This window comes from Acinonyx jubatus, chromosome A2 (assembly GCF_027475565.1).
Source record: "Acinonyx jubatus isolate Ajub_Pintada_27869175 chromosome A2, VMU_Ajub_asm_v1.0, whole genome shotgun sequence".
Classification (NCBI taxonomy): Eukaryota; Metazoa; Chordata; class Mammalia; order Carnivora; family Felidae; genus Acinonyx; species Acinonyx jubatus.
This window is the reverse complement of record NC_069383.1, coordinates 32,987,815-33,005,178: the sequence shown is the minus strand read 5'-3', so window position 1 is coordinate 33,005,178 and position 17,364 is coordinate 32,987,815. Positions and strand designations below refer to the sequence as shown.

Sequence of the window (17,364 nt, the reverse complement as noted above, 5' to 3'; positions counted from 1 at the left end):
AGTTAATTTGTGTCAAGAAGAAAACTTTGTGGTTAAACTAGAACTTTCAGTTTAAAAAGTTGTTGGTGAGATGAGATGTCAAATGTTCCTCCAGTTTTATTTGAATAGAATTCTTCTCACTGTGTTGCCAAAGTTGTCAACAACAAATCACATTGACTGATTGATATTTTGGCTCCTTTCCCTTACTTTCTCCTGCTTTCAAAGTCTGGAAGAGTAAACTAACTTACGGAGCACCTGCAATTGCCTGGTATTATTCTAGGCTTAATGTATGCATGTGTAATTTTACTTAATCCTCATATCCTCCTGCAAAGAGAAAATTGTTCTCCCCACTTTATAGAAGAGATCATCAGATAATTGAGGCTGTTAGAGCTTCACTTGTAAAAACTATACCAGGAAATGGTAGAGTCACAATTTGAACCAGGTCCTCTGGACTCTTGGCATTAAACCATGACTTGATTTGGGGATTACTTGTGAAGTAATAAATCAGTAGGTATCAATTATTCACAGACAAGATAATGGCTTCTAAATAAATAGAAATTGACTAATCTTTGAGTCAAAGTAAGACTTATCTTAAACATTCCATTTCAAAACTTAAGATATGCTATGTGGTGTCTAGGCATTTAACATAGACTTGAGGTTGTATTTACAAAACTTTAAAATTTGGTTTTATTTATAAGGTGCACACAATTTGAGCTACTACTGAAAATAATTATTGTTATTCTGATTGGAATGTGTCACATCACGTGTTGTCCAGTTTTGGGTTGTGAATATATTATTTCCAATTCTTGAGAAACTGTGGTCATAGATGTAAAGGAGAGAGAGAAGCAAGACAGAGCAGGGGGCAGTGAAAGACCTTGAGGGTGTATTTTGATAGGGGTCTTTTATCTAGTTCTTGCATGTTATCTTTAAAAATAATTTATACTGCAAAAGTTCTTTAAAAAAATTTTTTTAATGTTTATTTTTGAGAGAGAAAGAGAGACAGACAGACAGAATATGAGCAGGGGCAGGAGAGGAGAAGAAAGAGGGAGAGACACAGAACATGAAGCAGGTTCCAGGCTCCCAGCTGTCAGCACAGAGCCTGACATGGGGCTTGAACTCATGAACTGTGAGATCACGACTTGAGCTGAAGTCAGAGACTTAACCAACTGAGCCACCCAGGTGCCCCTATGTTGCAAAAGTTCTTTTAGATTTCACTTTGCCTTTTTGCCATTTCTAGTTTTTAATTGAATACAATTTTTGCAGAAAATACCAAGAGTTATACATAAACCCTGAATCCTATGCATGGGGTAAGGGTAGTGCTACTAACAACCACACCTGAAAAGCTTAGATGTTATGAAGATTTAATCTCATTTCTATTAACATGAGACTATATCTTCATCTTATTACTGTTCTAAGATCACTTTAATGAAGATTTTACTTGCTCATAAAATTTTTATTTATGGGGTGCCTGGATGGCTCAGTCAGTTGAGCATCTGACTCTTGATTTTGGCTCAGGTCATTATCTCAAAGTTCTTAGGATTGAGCCCTGTATTGGGCTCTATGCTAACAGTGTGGAGCCTGCTTGGGATTCTCTCTCTCTCTCTGCCCCTCCCTGCTCATGCTCGCTCGCACTCTCACTCTCTCAAGATAAATAAACATTTAAAAAGTTTATTTTTTAATTTATTTTTGTTTCAAGTTTTTATTTCAATTTATTGAAATAAAAATTTATTTAAATATGTTAGCATATAGTGTAATATTGGTTTTAGGAATAAAATTTAGTGATTCATCACTTACATATTTTTAACTTAAAAAATCAAACGGATATGGGTGTACATTTTTGTTGTGAATTATTTATCCTTTCTTGTTTGGAATTCTTATAAATATGGTACAGAGACTGAAACTACATGGAGCAAAATCCAACAGTAATATTATAGCCACAATACCAAAATTTTTTGGTAGCAGTCAACACTGAAAGACACTTAACATTTCTTTTTATCTCATGCTGCTATTTAGTTGCTGTCTCTGACATTTTATAGCATTGAAACAGTCCATTTTCTTTTTTGCTTTCCCACCAACATGCAAGATCTTTGAGGGCAGGGACTATGTAATTTTTACCACTGTATTCTCAGCACATAGCATGGTTCTTGACTCTAAACAAATACTATTATTGAAGATTTTCTTTTTTCAAGATAGTATTTTAAATTGTATGGTCTGGTGTGATTCAGTTTGTTAACTTCTGCTAGTTTATATCATTTACATTTAGCAAAGCCAGTTTAATCATTCTTGAAATGTTGTGAAAACCCATAAAAATCTTTTAAGACTTACCCTTTTGATTCTCATTTAAAATTATTTGTACTAAATGGCATGAGATATTTAAAAATATAATTTAATTTCCATTTTCTTTTTAGAGCAGTGTACAAAGATGCTGATTTATACCTGTTAGACTCTCCTTTTGGATACCTGGATGTTTTAACAGAAAAAGAAATATTTGAAAGGTATGTTCTTTGAATAATTTATAATGCTCATGCCATGCTAAAAGAGAAGAAAGCACAACTATACCATCATAGGTGACATTTTACCCTTGAGAAATATGGCCACCATTGTGGTAGAATGTGACATAGCACTCACCCAAATCTGATTTTCCCTTCACAGTGAAGACTCAAAATCACTTCCATTAAAACCTGTTCTGACCACATAGTAAACCAATTTCTTCCATTGCTATTGTCAAAACAATCACTATCTATGTAGTTTTTACATTATTATTGCCTTGTGGCATATATTATTTTAAATGGTTATTGTGCTTAACATTTTTACTTTTTTGTGTTAGTATTTTATTCTGTCTTCTCCTTAGATAGGATGTCTCTTAGAAAGTAAACAAGCTGAATGTTTTAACGTAGGTGAATGCTCAGACTATTTATATACCTCAATACTTTCTATAGAACCTCTTCCTTGGTTACACAAAACTAGGGATTTTCATTTTATTGGAGCTCCTACTAGGGCACAATGTATGTAAAGTTCCTAAGAGGAACAGTTTTACAACTTGATTTCAGTTTCAAAATGATTTCATGAGCTATAAAGTAGTTTATTAAGAGAATTATTATACTTTTCTGAAATAAAGATTTTAAGCAATGAGGATGTAGAAGTCTATGTCTATAAAATGGCTGTATTACCCCTAGAAGCACCTTTCCTACAATTTAAATTTAATACCTAAGATTTTTACAATCCTGTAATTGTGATAAGTAACTTATTACTAATATACACTTTGTTAGCTACATTAGTATGTTAAAGTATAATCTAGAATGATGCCTCTTTTTATACAATATATAATGTATTAATATCTAAAAGAAAGTGGCCTCTCTTAGATGGTACTAGTCAGGATTTACTTTTAGACTAAAGGGAAATTATATTAGAGGAAGGTTAAATTTATTATTCAGTTCTCTGGTTTGTTGCTTTTTTTTTTTTAATAAATTAGATTAGTCTTAATATAAGCTCTTGAGAACTAAATTTGTGGCCATCTTAAAATGTAAAAGGAAATTAATAGAAAATGTAAAGAACAGGAAAGCTCTGACATTTTAGAAGATACAGAATTGCATACACCCCTCTCCCCAGGGATCTTTAAAGGTTATCTAACAATTCTCTCATTTTCTGTATGAACAAACCAAGACACAGAGGGTTGCCAATTTGCTCAAAGTCCAACATTTATTTAATATCAGATATTTAATTTCACTCTAGGTCTGTTAACACTCAATTTTATGATTTAGCATACTCTAATAATTCAGTAATATATTTCATGCTGTAATAATGAAAGAGGCACCAAATTAATTGCTATTTTTACTTTTAGAGGTATTTTAAGTATAATAATGACATTGTATGATAGATGTTTTACACAAGAATACATTAATAAAATGTTACAATGCAATATATAGACTTGTAATAAAATTCTTATACAATTGATATCTTATTTTTATCTTTTTATATTCTTAAAGCTGTGTCTGTAAATTGATGGCTAACAAAACTAGGATTTTGGTCACTTCTAAGATGGAACATTTAAAGAAAGCTGACAAAATATTAATTTTACATGAAGGTAGCTGCTATTTTTATGGGACATTTTCTGAATTACAAAATCTACGGCCTGACTTCAGCTCCAAGCTCATGGGATATGAGTCTTTTGACCAGTTTAGTGCAGAAAGAAGAAATTCCATCATAACTGAGACTTTACGGCGTTTCTCATTGGAAGGAGATGCGGCAGTCTCCTGGAATGAAACAAAAAAGCAATCTTTTAAACAGACTGGAGAGCTTGGTGAAAAAAGGAAGAACTCTATTCTTAATCCAATCAACTCTATAAGGAAATTTTCAATTGTTCAAAAGACTCCGTTACAAATGAATGGCATCGAAGGAGATCCTGATGAGCCTTTAGAGAGAAGGCTGTCCTTAGTTCCAGATGGCGAGCAAGGAGAGGCTGTCCTGCCTCGAAGCAACATGGTCAATGCTGGCCCCACACTTCAGAGACAAAGAAGGCAGTCTGTTCTGAACCTGATGACCTCTGTGAACCAAGGTCAAAGCATTCACCGAAGGACAACAGCATCCACACGAAAAATGTCACTGGCCCCTCAGACAAACTTAACTGAAATGGATATATATTCAAGGCGATTATCTCTAGATAGTGGCTTGGATGTAAGTGAAGAAATTAATGAAGAAGATTTAAAGGTATGTATAAATTATCAGTGGTTTTTTGTTTGCAACAGAGTGCAACTGAGTGAAATGCAGTATATAGTGTGATATAAAACTTACTCAAATAATGGGTTTAAGGTGGAGATTATTTTAAGATTCAGAAAGTCCAGAATCCATAAATTATATAAGCAACTTCAAAATGTACAAGAATGAACTATTTCCTTTGGCCATGGGTGTATCTCTTCCTAAAAAAAATAACGTAAGGGCTAGTATTGGGTCCTTTACTAGGCCAGTAATCAATTAGAAAAATTATAAATTATAATGAATCTGCTTTGTTACTACCTTAAAATCTCTGTGGAAAGAAGTGGAGTATAAATAAATATATAAACAAATAATAGCTTCAGTTATTTAGAGGCCAAGAAGTATTTCATATGCAAGTAGTCTATGTAAGGTATGTAAGCATCTAGTCTCTTGACAGGACTAACTCACATTCTGGCTTATACGTCAGTCTTACCTTAATTTAGAGTGGGCTTTCTTTTATCTTTTAAATTTGCTTTGAAGTTTGTTCTCTGGACAGATTTCTCTTAAAGAAGGTTTATGAAACTCAACATATACTATGCCAACCTTCAGGTAGAAAGCCTTTTATATTACGTTTTAAAGAATAAAATGCTTTTATTCTTCAAATAGGAAGCAATATACAAGAGGAGGGGTTTTGTTTATTGTGTTTTGGGTTTTATTAGAAAAATTCCTCAAGTGCCTTGGATGAATCAGGCAGCATTTTAATGAATTGCCATATTTAGTACATAGATCATTTAAGAGTAGTATGATTTTGGTTAGGGTACAAGTCAGTTCACATCTTTGGACCAATTTTTCCTCTTCTGTAAAATGAGACAACAGCAAAGGTGATATCTAAAATACATACTTTCAGTATTTCTGTAATTTTACAAAGGTTTTCTAAGGGATAGTTTTTCTGTATGGTTTCATATCAATCTGAATGAATTTCTCAAATGTAAGCCTATAAATTTAGTTGTAAAGAATGATCTCTGTAACTGATAATAGTTCCTTTTAAAAAAAAAGTTTATTTATTTATTTTGAGAGAGAGAGAGAGCACGTATGTGCATGTGCATGAGCAGGGGAGGGGCAGAGGGAGAGGAAGAGAGAGAGAACCCCAAGCAGGTTCTGCATTGTCAGTGTAGAGCCTGAAGCAGGGTTCATTCCCAGGACCCTGAGATCAGGACCTGAGCTGAAATCAAGAGTCCAGATGCTTAACTGACTGAACCTCCCAGATGCCTTGATAATAGTTACTACTTACTGATCACTCCTAATGTCAGTCACCCCACTACCCTAGAAAGTACATATCTTCATTTACAGATTAAAAAACCCCTAAAGTTTAGAGAAGTCCCGCTGCCTAAACTCAGGCAGCTCCCAGGAAGTCAATAGTGGAGCTTAGATTTAAATCCAGGTTTATTTGTTTCCAAAAATCTTTACATCTTAGTCAAATGCTCTACCACTGAGCTATACCCCTGAAAAGTCTTTACATCTAATTAGTTTGCTATGTTCCGATTTCATAGGAACCCCTTTTAGAGTTCCTGGGGATTCTCTTATGAATTTTGTTGACTTCAAAAGAAACAAAAGTATCTTTTCCTTTGGTACTATCTGGAACTGCTCTTTCTCAAATTTTCGAAATGCATTTACCAAAGGACAAATAAAAACTTTTAGGGAGGGGCACCTGAGCGGCTCAGTCGGCTAAGCATCTGACTTTGGCTCAGGTCATTATCTCACAGTTTGTGGGTTTGAGCCTTACATCGGGCTCTCTGCTGTCAGCACAGAGCCCGCTTGGGATTTTCTAAATCCCTCTCTCTCTGCCCTCTCCTGCTCATATGTGTTTGCAGGTGCTCACGCATTCTCTCACTCTCTCAAAAATAAATAAACATTGAAAAAATATTAAAAAAAAGATTTTCAGGGAAATATACTGAAGATTAGAATTATATAACAAGTCATGGGGCGCTTGGGTGGCTTCGTCGGTTAAGCATCTGACTTTGGCTCAGGTCATGATCTCATGGTTCATGAGTTTGAGCCCCACATCGGGCTCTGTGCTGACACCTCAGAGCCTAGAGCCTGCTTTGGATTCTGTGTCTCCCTCTCTCTGCCCCTCCCCCACTAACACTCCTGCTCTCTCTCTCTCTCTCTCTCTCTCTCTCTCTCTCTTTCTCTCTCTCTCTCTCTCTCAAGAATAAATAAACATTAAAAAAAAAAGTCATATCTGGAAAGAGAGAGGAAACTTCAAACATCAGCTGGCCTTCATGTCTATTAGCAAACTTCTATAGCCAACAAAATTCCAAACTGTTTGTCCGTGGAGCCCTGAAGAAATAAGTTAAATCAAGAAGAGTTCTAGGAAAATTCAGTTTGATGGTGCAATGTATTTGATAGAAGGTGTGACACTGTTAAACATTAAAATGGTGAAATTGTCTGAAGCTGGTACAGTTATATAATCAGTGATATACTTCCAGAATTTTGAAAACTTACAGCATTTCTCATTTTTCAAAAAACTGTGTTGCTTCAGTGGACATTATACTGGTTATAGAGTGACATCACACATGTCATTCATAGTGGTTTATATTTGTTGAAATTTGTTTACCTAGGAATACTAGTATTCCTTTATTTCCAAGATTCAAAATAAAACCACGATGGTCGTGTGAAACGGTGTTGTCTCCTTGTAGTAACCATGATTCTTTTTTTTTAGGAGTGCTTTTTTGACGATGTTGAGAGCATACCACCAGTGACAACATGGAACACATACCTTCGATATGTTACTGTCCATAAGAGCTTAATTTTTGTGCTAATTTGGTGCTTAGTTGTTTTTCTGGCTGAGGTAAGAATTTTCTGTTGTAAAATATTACTGTGATTTAAAGTTACATTAAGAATAGTTTGGAAGGGTATATACATAGATATGCACACACATACACTTACACACATAAATATATATGTATATTTGTAATTTTGAATTTTGTTTGCTTATTTAGTCTTGAGAGAGAGTGTGAGGAAGGGAAGGGCAGAGAGAGAGAGAGAGAGAGAGAGAGGGAGACACAGAATACAAAGCAGGCGCCAGGCTGTGAGAGAGAGAGAGAGAGAGAGAGAGAGAGAGAGAGAGAGAGAGAGAGAGGAACACAGAATACAAAGCAGGCTCCAGGCTCTGAGTTGTCAGCACAGAGCCTGACATGGGGCTCGAACTCATGGACCATGATCGTGACCTGAGCTGAAGTTGGATGCTTAACCGACTGAGCCACCCAGGCACCCCAATATATTTGTAATTTTAAATTACATAATTATATGTATAGATTCATATAATTCTTCTATTGCCATTTTACTCTTTCATACATAGCATATTTTATATATGCTCTTTATATATGCTAGGATTATCTCTCTTTCCATATATTGTATATATGCTCTTTATATATGAAGAGCTTTTAGTAGAGAGGTTCAAAACCTACAAAAAGAAGAATGGATTTATATACATTATATGGATTGAAATTAAACAGTGAAAATTATTCTGTACTCAGTTTTAAATTCATTTGACTCTAGATATTGCATTTTTGAATATGCAAGTGATGAATCACCGCCTTTAAATGACTTTGTCTTCACAGAATGAAATATGTATTAGTGGCTTAGTAACCATATGAAACAATCCTTTCAGAGATCCAGATCGCCCTCTTGCTTACAGAATTTGTCTGTATTCAGCACCACTATCTTGGTCTCTTTGCCCACCCCTGCTGTCCTTCACAGCACCACATTAAAAAAACAAGGGAGGAAAGTGCAAACAGCACAGTAGGCTGCAAGTACAATCCCATGAGGACATAAGAAGTTCTCAAAGCTGGATGGTGGATGAGGCTTCTCTCTAAATGAGGAACAGCCACCTAAATGCCAAAAGGGGCCTGGCAGAGAATGTCTGTGGGCGAAGTGGCTTTGAGGCTGAATGGAAAGCAAGTACCCTCCAGTTGTCTACTGGGGCCAACTGAAACCCGGCACCAGCAAAGGACTTATCAAGAGGGAATTTAAGATCATTTTTGCTAAGTCTTTGTTTACTGAGATAAGGTGGAAATCCAGGGTTTTTTCTGTAAAATTTTCGTATTTTTAAATGTGGGTAGTTGATTAAATAAAAACAAACTAATGAAACACTACATGGGCCCAACAAAACACACATGTGGATTGGATTCAGCCTGTGAATGACTATTTACTCTAGATATTTATTTCAGGGAACACCACTGGCTGTGCCCTAATATACAAGCTAAATCTAACATACAGGCCCATACTGTCTTCAGGGAAGGAGTGACTCAGGTGAAGAGCCGCCTCTCCTGAGGCAGTATAAATGTACATGTAGTTGAAACCCAATCTTACAGCTACATGTTTTTTCCTATTGTTGGGATATTTCTAACCTCAGTGAAGGGGTCTACATAAAATATCATCACTTCTCCCTGATCAGGTAAGATAGTGTTAAATATCTTAAGGTGTATATAACAAAAAGTTGTGCATACTATTTCATCTGTAAACCATCAGTTTCCATTTGATCTTTAAGTTGTGGTGGTATCTCTTTTTTTGCCCCATCATTTAAATTAATGAACCAAATGGAAGCTTGATGTGAGTTGCAGTATAGTACAATACCAACTATGGAGTCACACTGACTTGGCTGTGACCTTGTGTTAACACTATGAAACGGAGCAAGGTAGTTAGCAACACTGAGCCTCAATTTCCTCATCTACAAAATGGCGACTGCAAAACGTGGCATGCCACATTTAATCTCAAACCAGCCTTTCATGACTGTTGATGATTTAAACCTCTGCATCTAAAGGTCACATTCTTAATTGTCCTCAGTTTATAGAGTTATATAGTACCAGCTTCCCAGGTCCTTTCTTGAGTTAAGAGACATCATGGTTATAAAGCATTTAATGTAGGGTTTGGCATATAGTGACCAATGCTAGTTGCTATTCTCATTAATATCCTTAATGTCATACCATTATTATAGAGCTCAAGATAGTCTGAGGTAAACAAGTCTATAACCAAGATATAATGAAAGTTCAATAATCCCTTTTATACTTTAAAATACTCCAAATATATAAATAATATACTATATAATATACTTTATACTCCAAAAATATGGAGTTGGGTAATTTGACACTCTCACATAAGTGTACTATTTATTACAAGAGTAATAAAATTTGCTTTGAAATGTATTTTATATTTACCTCATTAATCTCTGCCAGTCATGCAAATGACCAACCTTAATGTGAATGAAACCTATTCCCGTGCCACATTTAATCTCAAACCAGCCTTTCATGACTGTTGATGATTTAAACCTCTGCATCTAAAGGTCACATTCTTAATTGTCCTCAGTTTATAGAGTTACATGTTACATAAGAAAAAAATGGGCCTATCTGAATGTGGTGATGATTTATTTTAATGTATAGGAGCTTTGTCCTATGCAGCTCCATGGAATTGAACTTATGTACCTTTCAAAATAGTGTATAATTAATTAACTAATTAGTGGTTGAGCTCTGAGCTGCTGCACATGTGTATATTATTACTAGCTCACTTAATCACGAAGATAGTGGTCTTTTGTCTTCAAGCTAGAAACTAAATTGCAAGACGATATAGATTATTAGTGCAGCTCCCACAGTTATTGCAAAAAAAATCTTTTAGATGGGAAAAAAATTGATAATGCCATTTTCTAGGCAAGAAATAATATAATGTGATGAGACTTTTTTGGCCAGTGTCCTGGGACCATTGTCAATGAACTGGCTCTCAAAATTTTGAATAATAAAACCTTGGTGATAGTAGACAAATAGCAATTGTTTTACTTATGTGCACAGTTATAAAGCTACATAAGTCATTCACTAATGTTCAGAATTCTGTCAACTTCTTTGAATCAAAATTTACACTTTTTCTTCTAGACTAAGCTTCTTAACACCAGTGTGCCCTTTCCTCATTAATATTGACGCATCTCATTAGTATTCATCATGGTACAGATGCTAATCCAGGAAGATAGTTTAGTTCTTTTAGTTCATCATGATCAGAAAACCTGAAGAAGGTTAAGATATTTCTTCCTTAATGACAGTGATTTATCCATTTTTAGTTTTCAGAGGCACGATACTTCAATTTAGATTTTATGATTTTATCGGGTTGGTTCAATATGCTTCCCATTTTTATTCAGAGTGCTAAACTGAAAAAGACTTGTTGATTTATTCAGTTCGTTACTATATATCATTAATATGTTATTTTGATAAGGGAGTCAGTCTACCTTTTTATTTTTATACCATTTTTTCTACTACAGAGCACTATTTTCTCTAAGTTCTTAGATAAGTTCAAGGATTTTGGCTATAAAATTTCTATTATGTTGGTCTTTCTAGTGCTTCTGCTTAGCAGTGCATTTACTGAGTAGTTAGAGAAGAAATGCAAATAATAGAGTAGGAGACAGTTTCCTGCTTCTTACAACAACCAGAGGGGATTGTTGATTGGAGTATTTCAAGATCCTATGTTTAGTGTTTTCATTCTGTAATTTTGTAAAAAATATTTATTTTACTTTTGAGACAGAGAGTGCAAGCAGGGGGAGGGGCAGAGAGAGAGAGGGAGAGAGAGAATACCAAGCACAGAATCCCAAGCTGACAGTGCATAGCCAGATACGGGGCTCGAACTCACAAATCCTGACATTGAGACCTGAGTTGAAATCAAGAGTCAGACGCTTAACTAATTGAGTCACCCTGGTGCCCCTCATTCTGTAATTTTTAATAAATGTGTCACAGTACTGCTGTATCCTATTTCTTGATGATTTATCTTCTCTTTGTTAAGAAAGAAGCCCTGACTGGATTTACATTCCTAGTGAAGTGGACATGTATTATACTTCCATAATACTTCTGCTATAAATGATTAATAATCATCCTTTCAAAGCAGCTTTACTTAGCATGGGTCTGTGTTTTAGGGCATGATTTGATCTGCGAAGCATTGAAATCTATGTATTAAGTCATGACAAGGTGTCACTTTACTATTACTGCCTGCCATTCATTCAGCCATTTACTTATTCAACACATATATTTGGAGTTCTTGTAATATGTCAGGCATAATTCTGTGTATATGTGTGTAGTGAAGAACAAAATGGAGCATACAGGTGGAATACACGAATGCACTTATGTTTATAATGTTAACACAATACTTATAATGTTGTGCTCCATTGGTAAAAACTCAAAATACCAGTAGTAGTTTAATAGGCATTCACTTACACACAGATCTCATTTCATGACTTAGGAGGTAGCTCTGAGTTATGTGTATGTAAAAACTTGTAGAATGAGTTGATTTGGTTTTAACTTTACATAACATGACACGTCATCTGCTTTTTCAAATGTGTTGTCTATAATTTTCTCTCTGTTGACATTTGTGTTTTTATTTAAGTGTCCTCTTATTCATCCATTCCTTTATTTATTAAATACAGATTTATTGAGTGCCTACTGTTTACCAGGTATTGTACTGGGCACTGGTGATACACAATGGTAGAGAATAAATGGCTCTTTCCTGCTCTTATGAAACACATTCTGAGGGAGGAGATAGACAATAAATGTGTTTGGATGGAAATAATCACAGAATGTGATAAGCACCAGCAAGGAAATAAACAGTGATGAGCGAGGGGGGCTGTCTGAGAAAATGACATTTATTTGACACCTAAAAGATAAGGAGTCAGACATGTAGAGACTGGAGCAAATGCAAAGGTCTTGGCTCTTAAAAACTGAGAATAAACTGAGGGTTGATGGGAGGTAGGAAGGAGGGGAAAGTGGGTGATGGGCATTGAGGAGGGCACCTGTTGGGATGAACACTGGGTGTTGTATGGAAACCAATTTGACAATAAATTTCATATTAAAAAAAATGCAAAGGTCTTGGAAGAGTTTGGTCAATGATGGAAATTAAGAGGAGGCCCATAGCTGGGAGGTGAGAGGGAGTGGGAGAGGGAAGGGAGTAGCAAGTGATGATATTAGAAAAGTAGACAAGAATGAGATTTGTGGGACTATTGACTATAGTAAAGAGCTTAGGTTTTATTTTAAATGCAGTAGGAACATCCAGAGTGTTGAGAACCTTAAATCATATTTAAAGGCCTCTGCAGATATTCTGCAGTGAAATAGTCTGGAGTTCTTCATGTAGAATGTTGGAATTATACTTTGTTTGGTCGTATTCACAATTTTTTAGCCTTTTATATACCTGGCCTTATTACATCGCCCTTGGCAATTTTCTTCCCTTTTGCACTTATTTTCTTTAGTTGTAAAAAATCAGACTTGTATCTGGCCATGTTATGTTATGGTGGGGTTCCTCACAGGTTCTTGCTCTTGCTTAACATTGCATCTTCTTTTTGAAACCATACTGTTAGAGTTTTGCTACAGACACAATCAACCTTTATCTATCATGTCTCCTTAGATGTTTACTAATTCATTTAGCAAATAAGTATTTCAAATATAGGCATTTGCCTTCTTTTTCTATATGTATATGTTATAATGTTCTACCCCTACACTCCATGGTGTTTTTTTAATCCTGTAGACAAATTATCTACATAATTTAGATTCTGACCTATTTACTAAATACTGGCTACTTCTTTTCCATCTTGGGATTATTTGCACAGTTCATGAATTATCGCCTTGGTCATTCACGGAGCTGTCCTTAGAGAATTCCATCATCAGATTTTAGATACCCAATATGGATATATAATAAACACTCTGTGTACACCCTTATGTAACTAATAGTTATTATAATCTATGCATGCATTGTCCAATACAGTAGCCACCAGCAATGTATGACCATGTAAATGAAATGAAATTAAGTAAAATAAAAAAAAATTTAAAATTAAATTCCTCAGTCATACATACTAGCTACATTTGCAGTGATCAACTGTCCTATATGATAAGTGGAAACAATATTGAACAATGCAGATATAGAACATTTTTATTATTATAGAAAATTCCTTTGGACAGGGCTTATTTAGACTGTACTGTTTTCTATGTGATATGGAATGAAGTGTAAAACCCTGAAAATTATTTTTTTTATTTTTTGTTAACATTTTATATTCATCTTTTTGAAAGAGAGAGAGAGTGAGAGAAAGTGAGAGTGAGACAGAGAGAGAGAGAGAGAGCAAGTGGGGGAGAAGAGAAAGGGAGGGAGACACAGAATTTGAAGCAGGTTCCAGGCTTTGAACTGTCAGCACAGAGTCCGATGTGGGGCTTGAACCCATGAACTGAGAGATTGTGACCTGAGCTGAAGTCAGACACTTAACCAACTGAGCCACCCAGGCATCCTAATACCCTGAAAAATTAAAAAAAAAAAAAAAAAAAAAAAAAGACCTTTTGCTTTTACCTTTTAAGGATCCAGGACTCTCACTCTATCATAAACTGCATGAACTTTATAACTTTGAAATATGTTAGAAATTAAATAATAGAATTGCTTAATTAATTGTTTCTATATGCCCCCAAATATCTGTACTAATGTCATTACATCAAACCCTTGGACGTGGTTTTATTCCAGTCAACAAAAGTAGTTTGGGTTGGTAGTTCTGTGTCTCTGTCCACTAGTGGTTTCTATTTACAAAAGCCAGTAAACAATTTAATACTACACTGATGAGACCAGTTCTTTAGGAAATTGCTTTGGTTATTGTTCATTAGTAAATATGATAAAATATTTGTTTCTGGGATTTATTCTTGAGAATGTTGGCATTGCCAGAAACATTGACACTCCTTTATTTTTTTTTTCAATATATGAAGCTTATTGTCAAATTGGTTGCCATACAACACCCAGTGCTCATCCCAACAGGTGCCCTCCTCAATATCCCTCACCCACCCTCACCCACCCTCCCCTCCCTCCCACCCCTCATCAGCCCTCAGTTTGTCCTCAGTTTTTAAGAATCTCTTATGCTTTGGCTCTCTTCCACTCTAACCTCTTTTTTTTTTCCTTCCCCTCCCCCATGGGTTCCTGTTAAGTTTCTCAGGATCCACATAAGAGTGAACACATATGGTATCTGTCTTTCTCTGTATGGCTTATTTCACTTAGCATAACACTCTCCAGTTCCATCCATGTTGCTACAAAAGACCATATTTCATTCTTTCTCATTGCCACGTAGTACTCCATTGTGTCTATAAACCACAATTTCTCTATCCATTCATCAGTTGATGTACATTTAGGCTCTTTCCATAATTTGGCTATTATTGAAAGTGCTGCTATAAACATTGGGGTACAAGTGCCCCTATGCATCAGCACTCCTGTATCCCTTGGGTAAATTCCTAGCAGTGCTATTGCTGGGTCATAGGGTAGGTCTATTTTTAATTTTTTGAGGAACCTCCACACTGTTTTCCAGAGTGGCTGCACCAGTTTGCATTCCCACCGACAGTGCAACAGGGTTCCCATTTCTCCACATCCTCTCCAGCATCTATAGTCTCCTGATTTCTTCATTTTGGCCCCTCTGACTGGCGTGAGGTGATATCTGAGGGTGGTTTTGATTTGTATTTCCCTGATGAGGAGTGATGTTAAGCATCTTTTCATGTGCCTCTTGGCCATCCGGATGTCTTCTTTAGAGAAGTGTCTATTCATGTTTTCTGCCTATTTCTTCACTGGGTTATTTGTTTTTCGGGTGTGGAGTTTGGTAAGCTCTTTATAGATTTTGGATACTAGCCCTTTGTCTGATATGTCATTTACAAATATCTTTTCCCATTCTGTTGGTTGCCTTTTAGTTTTGTTGGTTGTTTCCTTTGCTGTCCAGAAGCTTTTTATCTTCATAAGGTCCCAGTAGTTCATTTTTGCTTTTAATTCCCTTGCCTTTGGGGATGTGTCAAGTAAGAAATTGCTATGACTGAGGTCAGAGAGGTCTTTTCCTGCTTTCTCCTCTAGGGTTTTGATAGTTTCCTGTCTCACATTCAGGTCCTTTATCCATTTTGAGTTTATTTTTGTGAATGGTGTGAGAAACTGGTCTAGTTTCAGTCTTCTGCATGTTGCTGTCCAGTTCTCCCAGCACCATTTGTTAAAGAGACTGTCTTTTTTCCATTGGATGCTCTTTCCTGCTTTGTCAAAGATTAGTTGGCCATACGTTTGTGGGTCTAGTTCTGGGGTTTCTATTCTCTTCCATTTGTTTTTGTGCCAATACCATGCTGTCTTGATGATTACAGCTTTGTAGTAGAGGCTAAAGTGTGGGATTGTGATGCCTCCCACTTTGGTCTTCTTCTTCCAAATTACTTTGGCTATTCAGGGCCTTTTGTGGTTCCATATGAATTTTAGGATTGCTTGTTCTAGTTTCGAGAAGAATGCTGGTGCAATTTTGATTGGGATTGCATTGAATGTGTAGATAGCTTTGGGTAGTATTGACATTTTGACAATATTTATTCTTCCAATCCATGAGCACGGAATGGTTTTCCATTTCTTTATATCTTCTTCAATTTCCTTCATCAGCTTTCTATAGTTTTCAGCATACAGATCTTTTACATCTTTGGCTAGATTTATTCCTAGGTATTTTATGCTTCTTGGTGCAATCGTGAATGGGAACAGTTTCTTTATTTGTCTTTCTGTTGCTTCCTTATTAGTGTATAAGAATGCAACTGATTTCTGTACATTGATTTTGTATCCTGCAACTTTGCTGAATTCATGTATCAGTTCTAGCAGACTTTTGGTGGAGTCGATCGGATTTTCCAGGTATAATATCATGTCATCTGCAAAAAGTGAAAGCTTAACTTCATCTTTGGCAATTTTGATGCCTTTGATTTCCTTTTGTTGTCTGATTGCTGATGCTAGCACTTCCAACACTATGTTAAACAACAGCGGTGAGAGAGGACATCCCTATCGTGCTCCTGATCTCAGGGAAAAAGCTCTCAGTTTTTCCCCATTGAGGACGATGTTAGCTGTGGGCTTTTCATAAATGGCTTTTATGATATTTAAGTATGGTCCTTCTATCCCGACTTTCTCGAGGGTTTTTATTAAGAAAGGTTGCTGAATTTTGTCAAAGGCCTTTTCTGCATTGATTGACATGATCATATGGTTCTTATCTTTTCTTTTATTAATGTGATGTATCACATTGGTTGATTTGCGAATGTTGAACCAGCCCTGCATCCCAGGAATGAATCCCACTTGATCATGGTGAATAATTCTTTTTATATGCTGTTGAATTCGATTTGCTAGTGTCTTATTGAGAATTTTGCATCCATATTCATCAGAGATATGGCCTGTAGTTCTCTTTTTTTACTGGGTCTCTGTCTGGTTTAGGAATCAAAGTCATACAGGCTTCATAGAATGAGTCTGGAAGTTTTCCTTCCCTTTCTCTTTTTTGGAATAGCTTGAGAAGGGTAGGTATTATCTCTGCTTTAAACATCTGGTAGAACTCCCCTGGGAAGCCATCTGGTCCTGGACTCATATTTGTTGGGAGATTTTTGATAACTGATTCAATTTCTTCGCTGGTTATGGGTCTGTTCAAGCTTTCTATTTCCTCCTGATTGAGTTTTGGAAGAGTGTGGGTGTTTAGGAATTTGTCCATTTCTTCCAGGTTGTCCAATTTGTTGGCATATAATTTTTCATAGTATTCCCTGATAATTGCTTGTATCTCTGAGGGATTGGTTGTCATCATTCCATTTTCATTCATGATTTTATCTATTTGGGTCATCTCCCTTTTCTTTTTGAGAAGCCTGGCTAGAGGTTTGTCAATTTTGTTTATTTTTT

At 35.8% G+C, this 17,364-nt stretch overlaps 1 protein-coding gene across 4 annotated transcripts in view; it reads left to right on the top strand.

Annotated features, from left to right (window-relative positions):
* CFTR (CF transmembrane conductance regulator) overlaps positions 1-17,364 on the top strand; it is a 185,811-nt gene that overhangs the window by 95,952 nt on the left and 72,495 nt on the right. For all 4 annotated transcript variants that reach the window (XR_008296701.1, XM_053218169.1, XM_015067322.3 and 1 more), the window contains 3 exons: positions 2,388-2,474; positions 3,966-4,686; positions 7,394-7,522. Coding sequence is in view for 3 of the 4 variants with exons in the window: in XM_053218169.1 (XP_053074144.1) it covers positions 2,388-2,474; positions 3,966-4,686; positions 7,394-7,522 (937 nt within the window). In the remaining variant the exon portion in view is untranslated. The remainder of the gene's footprint in view (positions 1-2,387; positions 2,475-3,965; positions 4,687-7,393; positions 7,523-17,364) is intronic.